At 35.5% G+C, this 16,983-nt stretch overlaps 2 protein-coding genes across 26 annotated transcripts in view; one reads left to right on the plus strand and one right to left on the minus strand.

Moving 5' to 3' along the window:
• The window catches only part of Stxbp5l (syntaxin binding protein 5L), a 588,968-nt gene extending 581,749 nt beyond the window's left edge, over positions 1-7,219 (plus strand). For all 22 annotated transcript variants that reach the window (XM_087209125.1, XM_087209139.1, XM_087209148.1 and 19 more), the window contains 2 exons: positions 792-1,012; positions 1,544-7,219. In XM_087209125.1, coding sequence (XP_087065251.1) covers positions 792-1,012; positions 1,544-1,585 — 263 coding nt within the window. In that variant the 3' untranslated portion in view covers positions 1,586-7,219. The remainder of the gene's footprint in view (positions 1-791; positions 1,013-1,543) is intronic.
• A 7,734-nt stretch (positions 7,220-14,953) lies between these two features.
• Positions 14,954-16,983, minus strand: part of Polq (DNA polymerase theta) — a 158,658-nt gene continuing 156,628 nt past the window's right edge. For all 4 annotated transcript variants that reach the window (XM_087209112.1, XM_087209115.1, XM_087209108.1 and 1 more), the window contains 2 exons: positions 16,407-16,522; positions 14,954-15,957 (listed from right to left, as the gene is read on the minus strand). In XM_087209112.1, coding sequence (XP_087065238.1) covers positions 15,844-15,957; positions 16,407-16,522 — 230 coding nt within the window. In that variant the 3' untranslated portion in view covers positions 14,954-15,843. The remainder of the gene's footprint in view (positions 15,958-16,406; positions 16,523-16,983) is intronic.

Consider the following 16,983-nt stretch of genomic DNA (forward strand, 5'->3'; position numbering starts at 1 on the left):
GCCAGGTATAGTGGCACACACCTCCAATCCCAGCACTCAGGAAGCTGTAAATAAAAGGCCAGCCTTGAACTACATAGTGAATTCAAGACCACCCTGCACTATACATGAACCATTGTCTCAAAAAAACAAAAAAAATTGATTCCATCCCAGTGTTATTTTGTTGGAAATATTTACTAGATTTCTGGTAAGATAGCTGTTTTAATATTTTTTAAACTTTTTAAAAATGATTGAAACTAGCTTTGAAGGTCATTGGGAAAATTTTAGTCTTTTAAGAAGTCACAAAATCTCAATGTATTAATGTATTAATGTCCATTATTTATATACTGTATTCCTATTCCCCCATGCTGTAGGATTTACAGAAAGAAAGAGAACATCTGAGGCTTACAAAGTCTGATAAATCAAAATGAACATAAAAGTTTGGAATAAAAACTTTGGCAAGAAATTTAAGCAAAATATCAGATCCTAAAATGGGTAAAACATGAGGGCTTATGTCTTGTGAATGCCAGTTCAACCATGTCAAGAAATGCAGTTACCTTATTTGTATGGAAACCACCCCACCCAAATACCCAAAGCCGTGTAGTAATAGTATTTCTTTGAGTCTCTTTCTAAGGATTTTTCTTGGCTAAGTGCTAACATCTTCAACACATACATATGACAAGACCAAATATGTCACTTTTCTAATGAGAATTATGACAGTAGAATTTAATATAAGTATTTTGTTTTGGTGACAGTCTTGACTATTTGAATTATTTTGACAAAATGTTTTACATTGCTATGGCTTGAATTCCTAGTTGGAGAAGCCACAGCAGGAAAAGCATCCCGCAGCCTTGCACAACACATCCCTGGACCAGGCAGTATAGAAGGAATGAAAGGTGCTGCTGGAGGGGTGATGGGGGAGCTGACCCGAGCCCGGATTGCGCTGGATGAGAGAGGGCAGAGGTTGGGAGAGCTGGAAGAGAAGACCGCAGGCATGATGACCAGTGCAGAAGCGTTTTCCAAACACGCACATGAGGTAAACCACCTAAGTGAATATGGGCCTCTTCAGTCAGTCATAGGTCCTGCACAACAAATCTTAAACAGAGATGCCATATGAATATAATGCTTGACAGCTAGGGTAACCTGAATGTCTTATAAGTATTATAAATCTCCCTGGTTTGGGGAGATAATTTTTAACCATAATGTATGAATATTTTTTACTTTAGGAAATAACTATCCTTTGGATCTGCAGGTTTGTTTGATGTATCTGCTACACACAAGGTGTGTAGGTGGAATATGTGTGCCCTCCAACAAGGGCAGTAGGGTCTGGGTTCCACATTCTCCATTTTGTCTTAGTCATTAAAAAAATCTCTATAAAAAGTCTTTATAGTTTGATTGAGTGCTTATTTTTTAAAACCTTTCTCATATGTACTTTATAAAATAAGACAGCCTGTTTTATTATGTTTTGAAATTTCATTAAAAATTATTATCTCAATATGGGCTTGCTTTGACTAGCACTTTTAAAGATTTTTTTAGCATTTTATGGTGACTATTTTTTTCTTTACAGTTAATGCTGAAATATAAGGATAAGAAATGGTACCAATTCTAAACTTCTAAGGAAGCTGTGACTGCTTTGAGAAATCATTATTCAGGGAGACCAAATTTATTCCCAGCATCACTATTCAACTACTAGAAGCCAGTTTCTTCTACAAAATGTTCCATTACAGTCCACTGAAGTTATTGTAAAGGAGACTTATTAAAGACAATGTACAACCCAAAGGCTGGAACCCTGGTTAAAATCCAAGGTAATGGCTGAATATACCTTTTCCCATGTGGAATGGAGCTATCATCTTGGCATGTGATTTGCTAAAGATTTAAATTTAGAAACTATGGGGAGTCCTTTTGATTTGAAATTCCTGCACAAACAAAAGCATTAATGCACTTAATGAAAAAATCTTTGCATGATAAATTAACAGCTTAAGAGGAAAAGAAGAAAAGCATGTGCGACAGAAGAAAAAGATTTATGGTAAACTATTTTTATAAATCGAGCCACACTCAACAGTTTAAAAAATCTGCATTAGAAGATATCAATGCATCTCAAATACATTTGCCATACCCCACTGAAAAACAAAGCAAACAAAACAAAAACCCAGAGTTTTCTTCTCATCTGTAACCTTCATTGTACTTAGAACATTATTGAATTCTTACAAGAAGAATTAATGTTTTTCTCTCTCCATTGTATTTTACACCATTCACAGTTCTCAGTCTTAATCAAGTATTGCCAGTACTGTAAATTATTCCCAACACAATTATTGCCATTTCTCTCACCTTCAGAATGGGTTGCTATTTTTAGTCATTAAACCATACAGGGTTGTGTCCCCTTAAAGCATTTTTTTTCAACCTGGTGTTTACTCAGCAAGGGAATTGGCTATAGATTTGGGGAACTAGACTACTGGAACAAGGCAGATAGCTTTGAGCACTAATTTCACAAAGAGTGAAATTTCATGCATCCCAGTTTCAGCTTCTAAAGTGATATATGTTAAAGCTCCATTTGTATCCATGTCTGTCAGTTACACAGTATATTACTGTTCAAACCCAGTAGGGTCTACAGTCCCAAGGTGCTTTTGCAGGCTGACATTCACAGACCAAACTGGTCATTCTCTTTAGCATGATTCAGTAAAACCTCAGTTAATGTATTGGGAAATGAATTCTGATTTATTACATTTCTGATTAAAAAGGGCTTTCATTAGAAAATACTTTTGAGTTCAGTAGTTATTAATAGAAAATATTCATATATGTGGTTTTGCTATCTTGGCTTTACTCATCATGAACAACAGAAGTACATAGAGTTTAATGACACAAAATCAATAATTTTGTCATTAATCAAATCAACTAATATAAGCTACAAAATTATATCAATAAATACCAAATACATATTCCTTAAAATTCTCCAATGTAGGGGCTGGGGATTTAGCTCAGTAGTTCTGCTGCCTGCCTCACAAGTGCAAGGACCCGAGTTCGATCCCCAGTACCAAAAAAAAAAAAAAAAATTCTCAAATGTAGAGCATCCCCAGTAAGATAAAAGTTATCCATCATAACAGAAAAGTACTAGAGATTGAATAAAATAAAGACAACTACTAGCACTACTTAACATGATTCTGGAAGTCAAAACTCAGAGGAAAACATATGTATTCTAGGGCCCATCTTATAATATGCTGCTCCTTCAAAAAGAATCTTTTTTAATGTTATAGGTTTGACTTACTGAATTTTGATGAATCAAGGTCTTACTGGATTTACATTTGAGTTTCTTAAGAATTCACCATTTTTGTGGAGTCCAGGTTATTTTCATTGCCAAAATTTTTGGTTTTTGAGATTTTTTTGTTCAAAGTGGTGCTTCCTTTAAAATGTTCTTAGTAATATTGAAAACAGAAAAGATGATTGAAACAGTCAGAAAATATATAGTAGGACAACATTTTGCAGAGCTCTTGAATTCACCTGGCTTCTTAAAAAAAAAAAAAAAAAAAAAAAAACCTCTTCACAAATCTCTCAGAATCTGGATTGGAAATACAAATATGATGAAATTATATAGTGAAAATATTACATAAAGTTGAAGCCAGATCTGGAAAACATTGACAACCAAATTGCAATGCACTCTTTCTACCATCAGTCTCAAGGACCCAGTCTTCTAATTTTTCTGAATGAACACTGTGTGATTTCTACATTTAAAAAATAACCTAGAGGCCGGTGATTTAGCTCAGTGGTTCCGGCTCCTGCCTCGCAAGCGCAAGGTTCCAAGTTCGATCCCCGGTACCAAATAAATAAATAAATAATAACCTAGAAGAGTGAAAACTTTTATTTTAGGAATAATGAAATTCAGCTCAAAGTAGCATTAAATTCAATAAATACCTGGAAGCCCAATAAGATTTAACTTGTTCTGGGCTGAGAGAATAGCTCAGTAGTAGAGCATTTGCAAACGATGCACAAGGCCCTGGGTTCTATCTCAAGCTCTGCCAAACAAAGTGATTTAACTTGTTCTATATCAGGGTTTCTCAATAGTTGCCCTATTAGCACAAAATTTTCTGTTGTGGGAGACTGACCTCGGTATTGCAGGATGTTAGTAAGATCCTTGGCCTCTATCCACTAGATGCCAGTAGAAACCCCCAGCAATGACAATCAAAAATGTCTCCTGCCATTCCCAAATTGTTCTCAATTGAGAATCACTATTCATCTTTTAAAGAGACAGATTGTGAAATATGTAATATATGTCCCGAGTAAAACTTCACATAAATGCATACTGTTAGCAAGATAAATTATTGCACCCAAAATTACATGTGTGATTCATATGCAATAAAATACAATTTTGGAGAAAGCGTTTATGAACCAATGAGGGAAAAATTATTATTTAACATTTTAAAGCACACAGAGAAAATACCAAAAGGATATTACACTCTTTTGCAAGAGAAGTGCTTAAATCTCTGGCGTCAATGCATAGATCAAAAGTTTATGGTTAGCATATCATTTGGAAGTAAACAGGTGCTTTTGAAATGCTTGAAAAGAACAGGTTCATCTAAGTGATTTAAATGTGCTTACAAAATTGTTTTCATAAGCCCTTAAGCCCTTTCTTAATGTAAGGGTAACTTCGTCCCACAAATTCCTGATAAGTGGAATCCAAATTAATGAGGTTTTACTGTATCAAAATTATTTTTATAATTCAAAGAGTCAGCAATAACAAGAATCTAATGTGGATGTGATTTTTCTCTTTGAACATTTCTGTTCTATTGCACTAACCTTACCACACACACACACACACACACACACAAACACAAGATCACCACCACTACTATTTTTATCATCATCATCTTGGGAAAATGAGTACTGCTGATCTGTGTAATCTTTTGCATCGTCTCTTATTTTCACCATCTTGGAACATATTTTTAAAATCTCCTAACATTGACAATGATGCAGGTGATGAACCGAGCCTTGGTTGCCATAAAAATTATATCTGCTAAGGTAGCATCAGAAGATAAGGCTTACAAACTACAGTCTTGACAAGTTGACTTTACTTCCCTATGGCTCCTTTCATAGATAAGCCCTTTTTAGTGTTCCAGTGGAAAATGGCCTTTCCATTCTATTCATCAATGAGAATCTATTTGTTTATTTGTTCTAATAATAATGTGAGAAATGTGAAATCTTCCATTTATCTAGGGGTTTGGAGGGAGAATGATTGAGTTATCATTTATGTTAATCCCCTACAAAAGCAGTACTACTGACTTTTCTTCCTATACTTCGTTGAGGCCCACATTTACTGTCTCAATCACAACCAGGGTCATTATCTGACTGTGATTTTAGAGGGACAGAGATGAGTGAGATGTATTACGGTATTTCATTCATAAAGACAATTTTTTAAATCTTTTGGAATTGATTCTCAATAAATCAAAATCTAGGACTTTCAAAGTTTTTAAGGGTTTTTAAGGGAAAAGTTCCATGTTTATATGACTCTATATACAGTTTTAAAGGTACTATTATCCATTATCTACATGACGTTGAGAGAAAAAAGGAATAAGATTAGGCCCAAGATTGACTGAGGAAGATTAGGGTAGAAACTTGTGGTACAGGGCTATAAAATGTTTGCACAGATGGGGAAATTAAGGAGGTTTGGAAAAATAAATAAAAATCCTGTCCTTAGCTTAATAACATTGGAACAACCTGGGCCCACATGGGGAAAAAGAACACTGTAATCTGACCACATTGGTTTAGAAAAGACAATGCCAAAGCAAATGGGCACAGCATATCAAGACTTGCTCACTACATCAGTGGAAATGTGGTAACCTTCACCTGTTTTCACCATCCAACCCCATTTTGGCTGGGCACTATTTCATGTGTACACTGCTCCAAGTACTAGAAATATTTTTTGTGAACATAAGTTGAGCATTATCTCTAATATGCACTATTCCAAGGAGAGCACAGTTGTCAGATAAAATGTTTGGTATGTGTACTTGCAGACCACATATCCCTGAACAGAAGTAATGCAGAACAGATACAGTCTGATTTGGGAAAGGGGAGGAAGTGCCAGTGTACAAGAGTATTAAGGTGGGAGGGACATGATTGGAAGCACAGATAGATACCTTTAATTGTGTATTTATCTTGAGGTGTGATTCTCAGCCTTGACTGTACATCACTTGAGATTTTAAAACTCCCAATTATATCAAGATTCCTTGGAATGGAAAGCAGACTTCAGTCTTTTTGAAAGCCTCCAAGGTGGTTCCAATGTCCAACGAAAGTTGCTAACCACTTCTTTGTGGCCAATTAATGCAGACATACTTGTCTACTTTGGCTGGTGTGTTGGGCTCAGGGAAGGCAAGATGTAAGAACAGTATTGACTGTATTTGTACTTATTCTATGTCTCTCACAGAACAAAAGTCCGAGTGAATTTCTCACCAGTAAGCACCGTTTTAATTCCCAATAACTCTGCAATGTTCTCATATGTGAATTACCCATTAATTATTCCAACTCCAACTTATAAATTTTTTATTGTCTTTTGGATGTGACATTTCAAGATACTGGAAATACATCTCACAGTAAATTCAACAGCATAGAAAGCTAAGTGGAAAACTAATTCTCAATATTTGGACAGTGAGAATTTTCAAAATCATCATTTACTAAATTAGGTCTAACTTTAATAGTAATTCTTTTGGAAGAGACGTGGGTACCAGGTTCCTTTTTTATTGTGGTTTGAATCAAAAGCTCCCAGGGCCACTTAGATTCAATTTTCTTCATTATTGGATATGTATTTAAAGGGAAAAATGCTTAGAATTTACTGTCCAACCTCCAGTGTGCTGAAAGAGTGCTAATACCATCACAAAGGGAGAGTTGGCCTAGCAAAGGCAGAAACACACAGTGACAAAAGATCCAGAGTAATCTCTTCTCGTACTTTCCCTCTAGTTTTGGCCCACCCTTTTCAACTGCAAAGCCAGAAAGTAAATAAAGTGGTAGTTTTGGACAATTGTACACAGGATCAAAATCTCTTAATAACCTATAATTTTTAGTACTTAATTATGTGATGTTTTATTCTAGGAAATAAGAAACAGATAACATCATTGATGTATCTTTCTTTCATCTTCAGAATTTTTGCATCTTTTCAGAAAATGAAAAATTACTATTTTTCTGTTGCACTCAGCAATTGTGACTATACTTAAAATTCTTGTAGTATGTAGAGATATCAATAAAATTGTATATGTTTGTACATAGATGGTCTCTCATGTCATGATGTCATGCATTACTAATGATTTTTGCCGTGATTAAGTATGGGTGGAGGTGAGATCCTTATTTGCAAACAGTATGTAGTACAGTTTTGCAATGTGTAAATGTTTTTAAAGGTGAGAATAAGGTGGGATAACATATATTTGAGCTAAAAACAAGGAACAAAAACTCAACCAAAGTTCCCCAAACTAACTTGTTTTACTAGAGCTTAACCTAAAATGCTAGAAATAGCCACTCAGTTTTTCTGTTAAATTGGTGAGATGTGTAACATTTTATTGGAAGACTTTAAAGATAATTTTGGCTGAGTTCCACCTTTGGTAATAGTCCAGCATAGGAAACTGAGGTGGAGTAAGAATTTAAACACATTATACAGTACTGACCTTTGCTGCCTCATTTCTCCATGCAGAAAAATTAAACTCTTATTGTCTTATGCTGCCACCTACTGGTCATGAAAAGGCCCAGCAGTCTAGTGTGTTTTGCTCCTTAGGCTTTCAAGACTATAATTAATTTAATTCCTCTTCAAGTGTTTTACTTATATTTACACTGTATCCTTAACCAACACCTTATTCTTCCAAATGCTAAATATCTTAGGAAATTTTTCCCACCATTATAATTTTCTTCTACTTTCCAAATAAAAATTGAAAAGTAACCAATCCTAGTCAATTTTTTTTATTAGAAGCATCAATATAAAGAGAGATCCTTTAAAATACAGGCACCAGTCTTCCTTTCAGAATTGTATCAAAAGGATAAATTCATCTTATCTTTCAATTATGATCAGTCAAGCTTCACAAACCTGCATTCAGTATTTAAAATACTGACCTCACTTCCTCCTTTCCTCTCTCCTTTCCCTTTCTCCTCCCAACTTCTTTCTTCTTCCCTTCTTTCTTTCCTTTCTTCTTCCCTCCCTTCTTTTACTCCCTGCTTCTTCCTTCTCGTTCTTCTCACTTCCTTTCTATCCATTCATTCAGTTAAAAAAATCAACCACAGTAGTATTTATGTGTGTGTTTGTTCAATTTGTGGACAAAGACCTATAGACAGATTTGTTTTGTTTTGTTTTGTTTTTTGTTTGTTTGGTACCTGAAATCGAACTCAGGACCTTGCACTTACAAGACAGGTGGCAGAACCACTGAGCAAAATCCCCAGCCCTATAAACAGGTCTTTTAAAACCCAGAACTCATTGTTTAGTTTGAGTTTTTACACATACAGACAAAATATTATACCTAAGAAAGTTTAATGTGATGGCCTGGGGGATTGTTGATAATCATTAAGGCTGGCTCCAAGGCTGAAGTGTTGATTATTAGAAACCATAACTCATGAAAGAAATCTCAGCTACATTTATTCCGTATTCCATACTGCAACACATGAAGATCAATTTTCTTAAAGACTTCTATCTTGAGAACATGAAGCCTGCAGTTGAAGATATATCTTACTTTAAGTTTTTGGGTCATGTTTTTTACTACATCATCAGATTAACCATCAGCAGGTTTTATTTTCATAAAATACTTTTTTGGTTTAAAAAGAAGTCAACCACGCCTGAATAGGTTGGTTATGGGAACTCCATAAAATGACTAATCAGCACTGGGGCAGGATGAGAGGGACAGCCCTCAGAAGGACAGAGTTGGAGTGAGGTGGCAGGGTCAGCAAATAGGTGGTCAGTAATGGAGTCCGAGGTCTACATTGGAGCAGGGAAGGCAACATGGTGGGATCAGGCAAGTGGCTACATGCAAGGGATTGAGCACTTGAGCAAAATTACGACAGGGGAGCTGGTTTCCTCACTGATGGAGAAAAAAGTGCACTTAAAAGGGAAAGCTAGAACTCAAAAGTCCTGCTGTCCTGCTGAGCGTGGTGGTGCACACCTGTAATCCCAGCACTCAGGAGGCTGAGGCAGGAGGATCACTGCGAGTTTGAGGCCAGCCTGGGCTACATAGTGAGTTTAGGGCCAGCCTGAAGTACAAAGGGAGACCCTGCCTCAAAAAACCAAAAAAAAAAAAAAAAAAAGTTGCTGTCCTATTGCACAGGTGACTAAAATTCATGCTTACTTTTCAAAATAGCTAAAAGAGAGGATTTTAAAATGTTCATAAATGATAAACAGTTGTGATGACTATGTTAACTAGCCTAATTTAATCATTGTGTGATGTATACATGTATGTAAACATCACATTATACCTCACAAATATATATTTATACATAAAATTATATATATGTGTGTGTAAAATTAAAGTAATAAAACTTTTAAAAGGGGAAAGCTAAAATAAATCTTGTAGTGTTGGATCTAAATGGGGCTATCAGTGAAAATGATAGATAGATTGATCTACATAGTTTACATACATATACGTGATATAAAGGTGTGTGTTGCATATATGTGCATATTTCCTAATTCTGAACACTGAGAAGACAAGGAGCAATCCCTCCTCCCCAGAAGCAATTAGCACTAGTTACCTGGATTTCTATTTCCAAGTATCTTTCCCTGCTAAGCAAGCCAGAGCTTCTTGAAGAAATGGCTGAACACTAAAACATACCCTTGTGCCAGAAAATAAAATATTCAAAGAAACATGGGTACATGTCAGAAAGATACATGAGCCAGCTTTAAAGAGCCTACCTACCTAGGCCAAATCAGGAATAATTCGAGTATTGAAAATAAGCCCATGCTGGTACAAATAAGAAAAGAAAGCTATTCCTTACAATAGAGTGGAATTTTAAAATTACCATTTGGTAACCAGGGTAATAATAATTTGGATACTAGACGCTAAAGCTAATGAGGGATGATTTGCATAGTCCCAAAGTATCTTCCCCCCAAAATTTGTCAATCATAAAAGAAAATGTACTTTTACACTAGTGGAACCTGGCAGACACTCTCTTAATCAAATGATCAAAGTCCCTCGGCCAATATCGAACAAATCAACATCACGTGCTGCTTGTAAGAACATAGCATCACCTCTGTGATATTCCTACCAAAATATAATCTGGGCCTAATCTAGAGGAAATATTGGAGAAAACTAAATTGAGTGACATGCTATAAAATTTGTATTAAAACTTTTCAGTGTCCTAAAAGTCAAGAAAAGATGGGTGTTCCACATTTAAGGAGGCAAGATATATGAGAACTGTGTGCAACTATGATCTTGGACTGGACTTTTGCTATAAATGACACAATTGGAGCAATTTAAGAAACTACTTTCACTGAACTGGGATTCTTTGCACTATTCTTAAAACTTTTTAGTTTTGAAATTATTTAGAAATAAAGTAATATTTACAACATTGTATTATTTGCATTTCAGTGACATTGTCTTCTGTCTTAGCAAATGGACAGCTCAAAGGATGGTTCTGTGAACTGGTTCGGGAATCTAGCCATTAACTTTTTAAAAATATGTTTTCAATAAACAAATAATCCATGAATGCATATTTGCAAGAGCCAAATAATAAATTTAGATGAGATAAAGCAAATATTTCTCTTGGTCATCTCTTACTTCTATCTAAAGTTATTAGTTATTAGTTTGCTGTGCTTTTCAAACATTTTTCTGTGTTGCAACCAACTATGTTGCATGTACCTACTATGTCTTAGATTATCTGCCCAGGAAAGTACTTGTGATTATTTTAATTCACTATATTCTTTAGTGTCAATAAACCATAATTTTGTTACCATTCTTGTGCTAATAGTTTCCTCTACTAGTAAATATTTTCCAATCTTTTGATATACATAGACTGCATTGAATATTTGTACATTCATTTTCCAAATGTGCAACCATTTCTCTAAGGAAAATGTGAAGTGGAATTGCTGAATCGAAGAGCATGCTCATTTCAACCTTTTAAATAGACATTGGTAATTAAATTCACTCTTCTTCCACCAGGGTATAAGAATGACTGTGTCTTTTCATCCTTGCCTCTTCTCAAATTTTAATCTTTTTTATTTTTCACAATATAAAAGACAAAAATGGTATTTATTTTAATTGGAATTTTCTGATTACTAGTGAAATTATACATGTTTATGATTAATTACTCCATTTCCTTTTCTGTAACTTGTTTGTTCATATTTTCTGACAATTTTTTCTCTAAATAGTTGTGTTATGGCCCTGCTGCAGAAAGAGACTGGACCACCACGGCCCCCTACACAATTTGGTTTTAGATGTTGAGATAGATAACACCACACAGATTCGAAGAACATAAAAAAGGTATATCATTCATATCACAAGGCTTTCTAGGGAACAAGGAAAAGAGATTGGCTAGCGGTTTCTCTTCTGGTCAGAGGGTCTCCAGGGTTTGCAGGAAGAGGCTTCTGTGGTTCAAAAATAGCCCTGGTTGTAAAGAAGGAAGCATTTAGGCTTCTTAGTTTACCCTGATATGGGGCAGAAGGGAAAATGGAAGAGATGGGGTTAAAATCTCAAAGATGGAGTAATATTTTATTACAGGTTCTCTATTATTGATTTGTATTATAACCCTGGAAATTAAAGGAGCACATTTCTTGTTCAACTTTTTGTTTTAGGAAAATGTGTATGTTTAATGTATAATTGTACACATTAATGGCATTCCGTTATAGTTTCACACATACATACAGTGTACATTGAACATATCCATCCACCCTTCTTCTATCCTTATCCCCTTCTTCCCCACTCCCAGCACCCTTCCCGGTCCCTAGTAATCACTATTGTAGAATTTTTGTTTTTATTTTGTTTCACTTTTTTAGTTTCCACAAGAGATGTGATATTGTCTTTCTGTGTCTGGCTTATTTTGTTTAATATTATATCCTCAGGTTCCATCTATTTTTCTGTAAATGACAGGATTTCATTTGCCTTTATGGGCAAGTAATATTCTATTGTGTATATATGATATATTTTCTGCATGTTTCTTCTGTTGATGGGCACCTAGGCTGATTCTCTATCTTAGCTATTGTGCAGTGTCACAATAAACATGTTCACTGCAGGAATCTTTTTGTATGATGGCTTTGTTTCCTTTGGATATATACCCTGGAGTGCATTAGATGGAACATATGGTAGTTCTATTTTTAATTTTCTGAGGAACTTCCATACTGTTTCCCATAGTGGCTATATTAATTTACATGCCCATGAACAGTGTATAACAGTTTTTCTCCACATCCTCACCAGCATATGTTATTGTTGTTTTCATAATACCCATTTTACTGCAGTGAGATAGTCTCTCACTATAGTTTTGATTTGCATTTTCCAGATGGCTAATGATATTGGACATTTTTCATGTACTAATAGACTAGTTGTATTTCTTCTTTTTTAAAAGTGTCTATTTGGATCATTTGCCCATTTTTAAATCGAGTTACTGTTTATTAAACTTTTTAGTTCTTTATATATTCTGAATATTAACCCTGTCAGGTGAATAGCTGGCAAACATTTTCTACCCATCTGTAAGTTGTCTCTTTACTGATTATTTTCTTTGTTGTGTAGAAGAATTTTAATTTGATGCAATCCCATTTGTGAATTTTTACATTTTGTTTCCTGTGTTCTTGGGGTGCCCACCCTTTGTTCTCTTCAAGTAGTTTCAAAGTTTCAGATCTTGTGTTAAGACCTTCTGACCTTTAATGAGAGTTTGGTGCAGGGTGAGAAGTAGGGGTCAAGTTTTGGTCTTTGACATTTGTCTATTTCTTTTTCCCAGCACCATTTTTGAAGAGTCTGACTTTAGTATATGTTTTGTAGCTTTTATCAAACATCAATTGACTGTAGATGAATGGATTTGTTTCTGGGTTTTCTATTCTGCTTCACTGGCCTTTATGTTTGTTTTTTATGCCAGTGCTTTGCTTTTTCGTTACTTTGGCTCTAATGTGTCTTAAGATCAGGTACTGTGATGTCTCCAGCTTTGTTCTTTTTGCTTAAGATTGCTGTGGCTATTTGAGGTCTTTTATGTTTCCATATGAATTTTAGGGATTTTTTTTCTGGTTCTGTGAAAAATGTCATTGATACTTTGATGAGGATTGAATTGAATCTTTGAATTGCTTTGGGAAGTATGGACTTTTTAACAATATTAGTTCTTCAAATCCATGAACATGGGAGGTCTACCTTTTAGTATCTTCAGTCTTTTTCATCAATATTTTATCAATTTCATTGTAGGTTTTTCACTTCCTTAGTCAATTTTATTCCTAGGGATTTTGTTTATATTTATTTTGTTGTTCTTTTTGTTTGGTTTTGTTTTCTGTTTTGCTTGTTCCTATTACGAATGGGATTGCTTTCATGATTTACCACATTCATTATTGGTGTACAGAAGTCTTATTTTTGTATGTTGATTTTGTATACTGCTACTTTATCAGTTCAAATAATCTTCCTGTGGCCTTCAGTTTTTTCCATGTATAGAATCATACCATGTGCAAATGGTGATAATTGTACTTTCTCCCCTTCTAGTTGCATGTCTCTTCTTTCTTTTGCTTAATTGCTCTAGCTAAAATTTCTAGTACAAATTGGATAAGACTGGTAAGTGGAACCCTAGTCTCATTCCCAATTTTACATAAAATGCTTTCAGTTTTTCCACATTCAGTATTGTTGGCTGTGGATTTGTCATAGCCTTTATTATCTTCAGGTTTGATCTTTCTATACAATTTGTTCAGGGCTTGTATCATTGAAGGAATGTCAGATTTTTTCAAGAGCTTTTTCTGCATCTATTGAGATAATCATATGATTTTTATCCAGCATTCTATTTATGTGATATATCACATTTGCATATGGCAAACCATCCTGGCATCCTTGGGATGAAACTAATTTGATCATGGTGTATAATATTTTTGATGTGCTGTTGAAGTAAATTTGTTAGTGTTTTGTTGAGGGTTTTTGCATCTATGTTTATCAGGGATATTGGCCTATAGTTTTCTTTTTTGTTGTTGTATCCTTGACAGGTTTTGGTAACAAGGTAATGCTGTCCTCATAGAATCAGTTTGGAAGAGTTCCCACCCTTTCAATCATATTGAATAATTTGAAAAGCACTTATATTAGTTCATCTTTAAATAGAATTTCCTGAAGCATCTTTTGTGAGACTCATCTAGTGGTCACGAATTTCCTCAGATTTTCTTATCTTGGAAGGTCTTTCATTTATCCTTCATTTCTGAAGAGTAGCCCAGCTGGGTATAGCAATCTTGGTTGACAGTTCTCTTTCAGAATTTGAAACATTACAATATTCCATTCCCTCCCAGGGGATTTGTAAGGTTTTTTACTGAGAAATCTGCTGTTAGTGAAGGGAGCTGTCCTTAAGTGCGACTTCTGCTTTTCTCTTGCAGATTTTTTTTCTCTCGCAGATTTAAAACTTACTGCTGGGCGTGGTGGCACATGCTTGTAATCCCAGCACTTGGGAGACTGAGGCAGAAGGATTGCCTTGAGTTTGAGGCCAGTCTGGGCTACATAGTAAGTTCAGGGCCAGCCTGAACTACAAAGGGACACCCTGCCTCAAAAAAACAAAAAAATTTCTTTATCTTTTTTGTACTTTTGACAGTTTGGCCATAATTGGGTCATGATGAAGATCTTTTCAGAACAGTCTATTTGGGATTCTATAAGCCTCCTATAGTCCACGTACTCCTGTAGTCCATGGCTTCCCTGATATTAGGGATCTTCTGCTATTTCTTCTTATAGGTAATTAAATATAATAAACATTTCCTACATGCTCAGACTTTTGATCAAGCTATGCAAAAAGTAAACATGGAACACACTTTCTTGATACAAAATACAATTTTTTAAAAATACCAAATACACATTTTTAACAAACTGAACCACTGATATAAAGTTTCTCATGAATTCATTTTATTTCAACAGCAAAAAGGTCAGTTCTACACCTCTGACTGGGATTACAAAGTTCAGTCTTTTCAGCATGAAAATTACTGTCACAAGCGCAGACAAAGGCACTAAGGGGCTGACAAAGGGATGCTTTCCTTACCTAGCAGTATCATGTTCACCTGCAATAAATATCTCACGTAACAGGACACCTCTTGAAAAGGTCTAGCTCATTTTTAATATATAAATATTCCAAATATTTCCATTGTATGAACTGGGGAAGAAAAAGGAGTAAGAAACATTTCATGGAAATGGACTCCATCCATATTAGGTCATACTACCTTATGGTAGCCAAAGTTATCTCAGAAGTCTTAATATTGAAGGAAAAAGATCACACACCACTCCTAACGCTGGTGGTATATGTGAAACCAAATCCTTCTCTGCCTGTGGCTCCTGTTGGGGCTCTATCATGAGTGCCTGCTTCCTGGACAAGACTGGAAATGGCCCTGAGGTGGCAGCTCTATTTTCTTCATGTTCAACCCAGACAGATAAGGACCTGAAGTGCTAAGTGCGTATGTCAAGCATATGTTCTGAACCTGTTTAAAGGCACAATAAATTATGAAATTCATGGATACAAATTCACAGGTACTCTTTGAGAGTGAATATAAGCATTAAATTTGGTACTTCACTTCCACCTCTTCCTCCAACATCTTTTTTGACACTGAAAGGAACAGATCCTGATAGACATTTTGAAACTCTTACTATAGATTTCTGTCCTATATCCATCAGGACTTAAAGAGTTTGTCTTCATGAACAGGTGAGAGGGCAGTCTCTCTTCTTTCCTGCTGACTTTATCTGCATCAGGCTTCTTCCCAGGAGACCCTGGTCAGCTGCACAATTATACATCAAAGTCCTTCAACTCTCCCCAGCTGGCACCTATTTTCACTTTCACTTTCAGCTTCACGGAAAGTTTTATGGCACTTTCCATTTCATTCTTGATAATCTGAGCTACCTACAAGAAGAAAAAAAAAATGAAGTGAAGTTAACCGCTAACAAACCAAAAGATGCTTGCCAACCCACCCACTGAGAAGGTGATAAAACAGACTGCAGTTCTTCATCTGATGATGTTTAAAGCCCAATCAAAAAGCATCTCAAATTGCCCTTCGCTAATGAGCAGGAGCTCTGACAGCTTTAGCTAGAATGTTCAGAGCTTGGAAATCCTCAGGACAGGACCCCACATTTTTACCTAGTTTCCATAGGACAAAAATATCCCCACATCAGGAACTTCTATACTTAAAGTATAAAACCAAGCACTCTTAACTCCTTCTTTACCAGTAAGGATGCAATATTTATACAGCCACCCTGTGGGAAAGGTAAGGTTCCAGAATCCTCCTGCAGGGACTGCAGCCTGAACCATGGTGCTCTAGCTTTCTACAGAATGAACACACACTGTGAAAATACCTGAACAATATCCTCTTCTGCTACTTCATATAAAAGTTCATCATGGAGTTGAAGGATGAAGAAGCCTCCTCTGATTGGGCAGAACATCCCTTGTACTTTTCTCTTCGGTAATAATCCTACCCCATAAAGCAATAGCAAAAGTGAGCAGCATATCACTATGACACAGGAGAATTTTTTTTGTATTTTTAGAGATTTGACATAGGTCAGGAAATGTTAACTACAAGATTAAACACATAAGACTTAGATCTCTTTTGGAAATAACTACTAGCTGGCTGCTTCATAGCCTTCCTCAGATAAACTCAAATCCTCAACAATTTCCCTCCTAGAAAGGAATCTAATAAAGAAGTCAGTAATTAGGGTACAAAGAGCTCTGCTCTGAACTCAAGTCTTATTTTTCATAAACAATCAACATTTTCTCTTTCCGTGGAGTCCCCTACCATAGTATGAATCATAGGACTAGTGTGTCAGGGAGCCTGATTCCTGCTGGAGGAAAGTAAGCTAATGTTGTTAGACAGTGATTTGTAAAGGGGAATTCTCTCATATCTTTGTATGACTAGAAGCTTCACTATGGTAGAAC

Source organism: Heterocephalus glaber, unplaced genomic scaffold (genome assembly GCF_053883595.1).
Source record: "Heterocephalus glaber isolate CG9 unplaced genomic scaffold, H.glaber_assembly_v1.0 deba00000122, whole genome shotgun sequence".
Classification (NCBI taxonomy): Eukaryota; Metazoa; Chordata; class Mammalia; order Rodentia; family Bathyergidae; genus Heterocephalus; species Heterocephalus glaber.